The sequence below is a fragment of the Ziziphus jujuba genome, chromosome 7, assembly GCF_031755915.1.
Source record: "Ziziphus jujuba cultivar Dongzao chromosome 7, ASM3175591v1".
NCBI classification, from domain to species: Eukaryota; Viridiplantae; Streptophyta; class Magnoliopsida; order Rosales; family Rhamnaceae; genus Ziziphus; species Ziziphus jujuba.
The window spans coordinates 24,685,146-24,694,680 of NC_083385.1; the positions used below are offsets into that span (position 1 = coordinate 24,685,146).

At 31.6% G+C, this 9,535-nt stretch overlaps 2 protein-coding genes across 2 annotated transcripts; one reads left to right on the top strand and one right to left on the bottom strand.

Annotated features, from left to right (window-relative positions):
* The first annotated feature begins 2,642 nt into the window (after positions 1–2,642).
* LOC107425600 (protein FEZ) lies at positions 2,643–7,411 on the top strand. Its single transcript, XM_016035608.4, has 5 exons — positions 2,643–2,800; positions 3,421–3,949; positions 4,077–4,354; positions 5,034–5,678; positions 6,463–7,411. Exons 2-5 carry the CDS (start codon positions 3,793–3,795, stop codon positions 6,820–6,822), a joined length of 1,440 nt encoding a protein of 479 aa, XP_015891094.3. The 5' UTR covers positions 2,643–2,800; positions 3,421–3,792; the 3' UTR covers positions 6,823–7,411.
* Positions 7,412–7,990: 579 nt separating this feature from the next.
* On the bottom strand, positions 7,991–9,535 carry LOC112492517 (uncharacterized). The gene is made up of 3 exons (XM_025076268.3): positions 9,354–9,535; positions 8,646–8,708; positions 7,991–8,221 (listed from the first exon to the last, which is right to left on the bottom strand). The coding sequence occupies exons 1-3, from the start codon at positions 9,519–9,521 to the stop codon at positions 8,096–8,098; spliced, it is 357 nt and encodes a 118-aa protein (XP_024932036.3). The 5' UTR covers positions 9,522–9,535; the 3' UTR covers positions 7,991–8,095.

Genomic DNA, 9,535 nt, shown 5'->3' on the forward strand with positions numbered 1-9,535 from the left:
GAAAGTAATTATTTTGAAAAAAATCACTAATCTATGTGGAAGCCTGATTTGAATAATAATTGTTTTTTTTTTAAGGCAATAATCTTTTGAATTAGAACCACAAGGCAACGATGGAATACACAGACAAAATAAATAAATAAATAAATAAAGGATCTAGCAGAAAAAAAATTATTACAGTTGGTTTTCTATTGTAGGAAACTATTCTAAAAAGAATATTCAATCTGACTAAAATATTTCCAATTCCAAAGAGTCATCGGTACGATTATCTTAAGTCAAAATATATGCACAAAAAAATAATATATATATATAATTTTGGTAAAAACAAGATTGACAAAATATTTGAACGTGCTTTATATATTCTATATAAATAACTTTCTAATTAACTGAACATTTTAATTGCAGTGAATAATTAGTTTATTAATTTCTATGATTTTTTTCCCCTTTGTTAGACAACTTTCTTTTTTCTTTTTCATTTTAAGTCTAATCTCCTCATTTTTTATAATAAAAAACAGCTTTCGATGGTTGAACAAAAACATAAACCATTAAAGAGTTAAAAAAAGAAAAATAAACAATATAAGAATATATAATATTCAAATTAACTACTAACATAAAAAATATATGTTTAAATTATAATTTTTTAAAACAAAATTGATAAAAAATGAACCAAAATAATTATTTTTTTGTTCAGTTTAATAAAAACAAGTTATATTTTAGACATATATTATTTATAGCAAGTAATTATTTTGAATATTAGATCATCAATTTCATAAGATTTTTTTTAAAAAAAAAAAGGGGAAAAGATGCAGCAATTTGAAAATTATGTAATAGTTTAGGGGAAGATTGCTGCCCAAAAAAAATAATAAAAAAAAAATTAAGAAAAATTGAGTGATAAATTGAAACATGGATGAAAGATGAGAGGTTATTTTGTGATTTTCCCATATATTTTTTATGAAGTCAATTATAACTATTTATTTATTTTTTCTCGAATAAATATTTGGATAATTCCATTAATACTACAAAATTTATAACCACATTATATTTTTAATTATATTTCAATGTTTCAAAAACATCCTTCGATAAAAGATTATAAATACCTTTAAATATATTTTTTTTGAATAATTTATCTAAATTACAATCTACCCAAAATTTCTCCCTTCTTATAATTCGAACTCATATTCTCGTGAATACAAATAGAAATACTCAACTACTAAAACTAATTTTCTTTGTCAAATACCCTTAAATACTTAAACCAAAAAAAAAAAAAAAAAATGCAATCTTCGCTGTGATGGAGTTTTAGGAAAAATAGTAAGACCTAACAATGGAAATAATTAATCAAAACAATGGAGACAAAAGTTGCTGGTTAACATAAAATATTTGACATCCAAATAAAAATAATAATGATAATTGAAAAAATAAAAAAATAGGTTCATAGTGCAATTAGTTTTATATTTGACAGACAATATTTTTTGATAATAAAATATTTATTTAGTTTATATATCGGTAATTAGCACAATTATTGCCTTTTGCGTTTGAAAAATGTAGAAACTAAAATCAATAGCATGATATTCTGTATAGGCTTTGGTGAATTAATCAAAGTTTCTATTGTTACTGTTTCTTCCACCACCAAAATATATATATATATATATATGATCACAATTACTAGTAATGTCAATTTCATCAATAACAGTGTTTCTATATCATAATTTATATATCCATGCTATGAGAAAAGTTCCAATCCTGCGGTAAGGTCTTCTGCAGTGTTTTTGTTAGTTCTCTGCTAAACCTCTCGACTTTACATGGGCACTTGGACTAATGAATTGCGGTTCACATATTGAAAAACAAACACAGTTTCTCCAATTTCGCTCAGATTGTTCTACCATTTCCCTCAAATCCACAGAATTCCAAAATAGAAACTGAAACTGCAGCCTTTGGGTGGGTCTTGGAATTAAGAGGGGGAGATTGATTTGGAGTTAGGGTAATTGGTCTGCCAATTTCAAAAAAAAAAAAAAAGGGTAAAAACACTTAGTATATGTATTTAATTATATTTAGTATAAAAGTAAATTAGGTATATCTTATTAGTATGGTTTGATTGTGTATTATTAAATTTTATAGTGTGAATAAAATTATTTTAGATATTTTAATTCATAATTTTACAAATGTGTATGTTTTTTTTTTTTAAAAAAAAAAAAAAAGGTTGTGGGCGTCAGTGATATATTTCTAAACCAAAATGTATATCATAAAACGTGGAAACGTTTTGTTTAAAAATATATATATATATATATATATGATAAAAATATTTTCAAAAAAAAAAAGTATTATAAAAATATTATATATTTTTTTCCAAAGGGAATAAAGTAAGAGAGATCTCATGTACAAAAATATTTCCAATTATGGTATAATTATTTTCAAACAAAAGGATACGCATTTACATTGTACAAAACTTTGTAATTCAAATAAATATAATTCATTTAATATTAATTTTAATTTTTCGTAAACAACTATTTTATTTTGATTATTATTATCTCCTTATTTTACGGAGAAAAAAATCATTAATAAATAAATAAATAATTTTCGGGATGGAAATTGAAAAAAAAAAAAAAAGGAAAAAAAAAAAGAGAAAAGCTGGCCAATGAGAGTGCGTAGATTGCCAGTGAAGTTTCTGCAAGATTTCGTTGACCCGGAGACTCTCTGTCATATAAATTACCTCTAAACCACACAACCTCAGTCTCCCTTCGATTGCCTGCTCTTACAGAATCGAGAAACTGCACTCTCGTCTTCTCCTCTCGGTTTCCTCTCCCCGGTACGATCAATCGCTAGGGTTTTGTTTTTCTCTCTTTTTCTTTAACACTGTGTTCTTCCCTAGGGTGGTTTTTTTGTGTTTGAATTTTTTTTTTTTTTTTTTTTTACGTTGATTTTGATTTTCATTCTAGGGTTTGGTGGGTTTTGAAAATTTTACTTTTCTATTTGTTTTTGCGTTATTTGATTGTTTAGGATCGTTAAAGATTTTTTGAGATCGTTTCGAAACGACCTTCGGATATTTTATTTTCTTATATTCTTTTAGGTGATTGTTGGGTGTTTGATTCGTCAGATTTGAATTGTGCCTTTTTAGGTTCTCTGGGAAGACAATGTTGGTTTTTTTGTACGTTGCTATTATGTGTTTTAATATTCGTTTCTTTCGATTTTTTTCATGGTGGGTTTGGTTTGTTTCGTGTGACTGATATAGTATCTTGTATTTTCATTGTTGGTTAAATCTGAGTTTCTGTTTCTAATGTTTTAATCGAAAAAAAAAATTGAGATTTTGCTTAGCTTGAACTGTTTGTTTGAAATTCTGTTTACTTGTGGTTTTATGCTGTTTTGCTTTATAAAATGTTTGTTTGAAATTGCTTTGGTAAAGTGTTTCTAATAATGTTTGAAACCCAGGGCTTTAATTGCGCAACCAATGTCTTCTGATCTCAACGAGGAACTTTGGTTAGTTTTTTGTGATTTTTGTTTCATGAGCCGGGGGAGGCTCTGGTGTTCGTGGAAGATACTATTCCGGCACTGGACTTGACGATAGTGCTTTCTTGGTTATTTATCGTTACACCGTTCTTTTACAGTTTTTTTTTTTTTTTTGAAAGAACCTGAGAAATAAAATATTGATTCTGCTACTTGTCCTTGTGTGAGAAAATAAAAAACATCTAAACAGCTTTTGGTTACTTGCTGCCACAATCAACAAAAACAAACTTCACGACTTGTGAAGAAATTCTGCATTGGGTTAAACTTTATAGATAGCTCTTTTTTCCTTTATATACAATGAAGAGAACCACCCCGCCTCCTGGGTGGCGGTTTCATCCCACTGATGTTGAGCTTGTGAAGTACTATTTAAAGAGGAAAATACTGGGGAAGAAACTCCATGTTGAAGCCATCTCGGAGGTTGATATTTACAAGTATGCTCCTTGGGATCTTCGAGGTATATGACAGTATTTACATTTCATCTTATCCTTTATTTCTACTTGTCGTTATTATTGTTAGTAGTTGGATCTGCTGGTCACTTTCTACAGTAGTTTCTTACTTTGTTGCACTTTTCCTTTTTTCAGACAAATCTTGTTTGCGAAATGGTGACCTCAAATGGTACTTCTTTTGCCCGAGGGAGAAGAAATATGCAAGCGGGTCTAGAATGAAACGTACTACTGAATTTGGGTTCTGGAAAACCACAGGAAATGATAGATCTGTCCATTACGAAGGCGAAGTTGTTGGGAAGATAAAGACGTTGATATTTCACAGAGGTCAAGCTTCAAAGGGTGAACGAACAAATTGGGTTATGCATGAATACAGGCTAGAAGAAAAAGGTCTTGCTGATAGAGGTGTTGTTCAGGTAACTTTTTAAACTGTTTTTAGCGTGAATCATTTTATGGAAATTATATACCATCATAGTTTACAGCTTTTCAAAGCCATCTTAGGTTGACAGCGGGAACAATATATGTTGTGCATTGTGCGTTATTCATGTTCTTAATAGCCAATTACTCAATGGCCACCTAAATTTAAACCAGCTAAATATGGTCTTTGTCTCACCTATCAGATGCGTAGTTTTGGCATTAGATCTTATTCTCAAATGGCCAATTGTTTAGGTGCTAGTGCCAGAGTTTAATCATGGCCCTTCAAATATAATGAATCGAAAGAGTTCATCTTAGGTTTACATTTGTGATGAGAAAAAGGATATATTATTTATTTTCCTTCGTGCTTGAAGTTGGCCAGTGGCCATATTAATTATCTTAAGTATAGTGAACTCTGAGCTCTTAGTTTATTTGTAGTACAGAATAAATGTTGCTTTCTTATGTTCCATCTTCTAAATAGAGGTGAAGACTGTGTTATATCTTCTTTGTATCCTATACTGCAATTGTTTGATTAGTTTTTTCATTGCTTGGGCCATTTAGGATATCCTTGGCGTACTAGCTGCAGACTGCAGGAGAGAGAAAAGAAACATATATATGTATATATGTGGTTGTTGATGGCATTATGGTGTGTGCTTAACGATCTTCTTTATATTTTTGCAGGATTCTTATGTACTCTCTATGATTTTCGAGAAAGGCGGTCGAGGACCAAGAAATGGTGCCCAATATGGTGCACCATATAAGGAAGAGGACTGGATATCTGATGAGGAAGACAATTGTGTAGTCACAGGCTCTTCAGCTAACCGTTCTGTACTTATGCTGCCTAGTAGCCATAACAATGGTGCTGCTAATGGCACACATGCCTCTGGTAGTAAATGCTTCGGTTATTCATCTGAATCTTGTATATCTGATTGCATACCACCTACTTGTGAGGTGTCTCAACCTGTTCCGCCTGCTTGTGAGGTGCCTCAACCTGTTCTCAATTTTGTAGTAGCGGGCTCTTCAGCTAACCTTTCTGTACCTATGCTGCCTAGTGGCCATGACAATGGTGCTGCTAATAGCACACCTGCCTCTGGTAGTAAATGCTTTGGTTCTTCATCTGAATCTTGTATATCCAATTGCATACCACCTACCTGTGATGTGCCTCAACCTGTTCTGCCTACTTGTGAGGTGCCTCAACCAGTTTCTACCGTTGAAGCCATGCTGGAGAATTTTCAAGTTCCTAATGATGACGACGATATTTTGTCATTGATGGATTGCATTTCTTGGGACGACATCCCTGAAGGAAATGAAAATGACAAAAATGAGGTATATAATATGCATTTTATGTAATTGGATTTAGACATTTAAATTACATTCACTTTTTCTTTTGTTTGGATCTGTTGTACTTTTAATGATATTATTTGGATACAGATAAAAAATGTTTTGGAATATGATAAGGTTGGTGGTTAAATGAATTACATTTGCTCGCTGCTATAATCTAAGTTTTGGGTAGGCAAATTGGTCTTGTTTCTACCTGTCTATTGTGCTCATTAATCCTAATCCAGTGTATTGATCTTTTCTAGAATTACTTCCTGCTCTATTTTTGTCCTTTTCTATCAAAATATTCATATACTTTTGTTGTTTTAAAGTTGGTTATCCATTTTCAGATGTCCAGTCCCTTTATGGGTACTTTATATTGGTTTTCTTTTCCCAATTTCCAAGTTGGGAAGTCTTGCTTCAGTGGTTCTAATGCTTATAGGACTCTTTTACCTTGTTTCAACTCTGGTTAAGATCTTTCCTCTTGTTCTCTAATTCATATGTATTCTGTGGGTTTCAATGCGAATGCAAGTCTGATATGGCTTGAGTTATTGTACTTGTATACTTTCTGTACAGTGTTTGTTCCTACTTGTGAAGAAAATTTATGTTTATTCCAACTTTGAAAGTTATTTGGAGAGTTGGTATCTATGATCTTGTTTAACTCTTGATCAGTCAGAATTTTGCATTTAATATGTATTGTATGTCTTATTTTGTGTGGCATGTTAACACTGTTACACTTTTTTTCTTGCTATTATTTTCAGACTTAATGTTTTATTCTTTCATTTGTTTGCAGAATCCTTGTAATCTCAACAATGTCAGAGATATTGGTAAAACATCTAATTTTGATGGAAATAATGACATTTTTAACGACTTAGGAGACCTGGGCATAGCTGGTCTGAGTGAAGATGGGTGTAGTTTTCCTGGTCAGCACGAAACTATATATACCATGGAACAAATGCATGCACGCGATGACTTTATGGAGTTGATGGATCTTGACATCCCATTGAATTGGTCTGCTGAAGCTGGTGGCCTAGGTACTGGATACAACACTTCTAATAATCCAGACCAATTTTGTCATCAGACTAGTCCCTGTGCTGCAGCTGGCCGTGCCTTGCCTAGTCAGTATACTATGCTGCTAGGGAAAGAAGACTAGTTGTACCTGCTTAATGCTGATGCTGCAGCACAGCGTCCTGTACTAAATAAGCCTGATTAGTTGCTGCCAGAGAAACCATGAGCCCGTTCAAATCATCTGGTTTATTTCAACCAAAATTATGCTCTCACTATATTTGTGATTTTTCTGAAGACTGTAGTTCCTGAACTGCAAATCAGGGATCTAAACGTTTTGAAGCTGTCTTTTACAATATGGTGCTCCCCCGTTGTCAAGCAGCTAGAACTGGGAAGTTTGATATGTTGCAGAAGTTGTCAGGGGCAGAATTCATCATCGATGGTGGGTTCCACCCAGGTTGCAACAGTGTCCTTTTGATGCAACGGGGTACTTTTTAGTTTTCGAATTTTATGTGTTATCTGAAGATGTCTTTTATATTCTGAAAGAACATGTTATTCATGTTGAATTTGCGATTCAGCAAACTCTTGAAGGTCACAGATATTTATACTTATTTCTCTTCAAATATACTTTTATTCTGTGGTGACCGCTAATAATTGAATGTTATTACATCATAGGTTGCTGATGTTGCTGTTGTATTTTCAATAAATGGTATATTGAACTTTGACCTTTCATTTTCTTTTCCGTTTGTAAATGTTTGATCCTGGATGACAAGGCTTTTGATTACGTTTTGTTGAAGTATGTTCATGCAACGTTACGATCATAATGATCTACCATCTTGACTTGTTAACTGTTTGGTTGGGGGTCTTTATTGTGCATGTTATATATGTATATATATATATATGTATATTGTTTTGTTCTTTTTGGGTCAAAAGTTAATTGTTTTGGTTTCCAATTTAATATAGGAATAAATTGTACTGTACCCATAATAAAGAGTTCCGATTTGGACCAATGATATTCCCTGTTTTCAAAAGGAGAAGTATTTAAGCTCTACATTTGATCAAACCAAAATGTTTTTCTTTTAGTATTTAACGCGAGAGCTATGCGGGTTGTCCCGAGGGAATGACACCGTGAAATGACCTTGAATTGACGGGTAACAGCAATTTTCAATCGTCCATTGTGAACTTGTACAACCTTAGGAAGCATGCGTATATTTATAATGTATGTATCATTCGAAGCTGGGTTTTCGCAAATTTATGTGTTAGGCATTGGAATAAAAGCTCTTGTTACTCTCATCATATTGAATAAACTAAAGAAATTGAATGAAAGAATGAATTATGGTAAAGCTGGGTTGCAAAAATCCATTATGTACATTGAGAGAGAAGTATAATATACAATGAATGGGGAGAGAGAGGAAAAAAAGCTAGAAAGGTGCAGAGACCACATCCCTTTGTCCTCCACCTAATTGATCCTCTGAATAATCGTCGTATTGATCAATCATCATCGTGTCTCCATTTTGCTTCATACCACTCACAACTGGCTTCAAACCCTGCATTTAATTAATTATTAATTAATCAATTTTTGTAACAACCCATATTTCCAATTAACAAGAAAAAAAGGTTTCATAAAACAATAATAATAATAATAATAAGTAGCAAGAAAAGGACCTTATAAAATAGTGCTTCACTCTCTACAAATTTAGGAAAATTGGTACTAAAGATAAATATGGTTTTAACCAATTTTCTTAAATTTTTTAGAGTGAAGCAGTATTTTATAAGATCGTTTTCTTGCTCGTATAGCAGTGATTAACTACGAAAACTTTATTTGTTTCTATAAGTACTATTTTAAAAGTATTTCAAATTTTTTTTTTTTGGGGACAATTTTTATTTATTTGCAGCAAAAAGTATCTTATTTTTTTGATGGAATGGACGCAGTAAAAGTATCTTATTTTTATGATGGAATGGACCCAGTACCTTGGTGAAAATATTCATTGCTTCTTCCATGCTCATTGTATTCACCACAGACAGAGCTGCCTCCTGCTAAAACAAATCCATACAATAATATGGAAATATTATTACATTTTCAATTTATTCAATATTCCTAAACCAAAAAAATAAAAATAAAAAAGACCCTTTTTTAAATATTGGATTTTTTTGCAACAATGACTTTTTAACTATGTTCTTAGTTGCGAATTGAAATCCTTAGGTGCAAATCCTTATAATAAATTAAATGTTGGAAGAAGAGGATGAAAACAACGGTCATTTTGTTAAAATATCAAAATTTCACTTTTTTCAATTCTTTCCGATGCCATAATGTTACTAAAAAAAAAAAAAGCCCTAAACAAATATCCTCACATAACACTAGTTTGAAAATTGAAAAATTCAAGGGTACTGCTGCTTATTAATTTCATAATCCAGGTGTTAATTTGCAACGCAAAGATAACTGGGGGATATCAGTGAAAGATAAAACCTTTAACATTATAATTTATATTAAAGAACTCAAAACCAGATAGAACCTCTGAAAATCATGTACAGAAACTTGAAAACCCAGAAACTTCGGAAATCATAAATCATATAGAAAGAGAAACTGAAAATTAATAAACCAAAATCTCTGTAAAAAATAGTAGAATAGACGGTGGGCATATATATATATATATATAAAGGATATAATCTTATACATACCCTCGCACATTGGATTTGATTAATATTCAGAGTCCGTGGTTCGCTTTCTATGGATGATTTCCTATCAATCCTCACCATTGAAGCTCCTTCCATTCTTCCTAGAGTTTTGAGGGACTGAGAGATAAAGAACGTGAAAAGCAATGAAGAAGAAAACCACCAACCGTGCATATATTTATATACAC

Coding starts and splice junctions, on each gene's coding strand:
- LOC107425600 (XM_016035608.4), top strand. CDS start 3,793: ATGAAGAGAACCACCCCGCCTCCTGGGTGGCGGTTTCATCCCACTGAT. Junction 3,950..4,076: donor TGCTCCTTGGGATCTTCGAG/GTATATGACAGT, acceptor TCCTTTTTTCAG/ACAAATCTTGTTTGCGAAAT. Junction 5,679..6,462: donor ATGAAAATGACAAAAATGAG/GTATATAATATG, acceptor ATTTGTTTGCAG/AATCCTTGTAATCTCAACAA.
- LOC112492517 (XM_025076268.3), bottom strand. CDS start 9,521: ATGCACGGTTGGTGGTTTTCTTCTTCATTGCTTTTCACGTTCTTTATC. Junction 8,709..9,353: donor ATCAAATCCAATGTGCGAGG/GTATGTATAAGA, acceptor TTGTTTTAGCAG/GAGGCAGCTCTGTCTGTGGT. Junction 8,222..8,645: donor CAATGAATATTTTCACCAAG/GTACTGGGTCCA, acceptor AATTAAATGCAG/GGTTTGAAGCCAGTTGTGAG.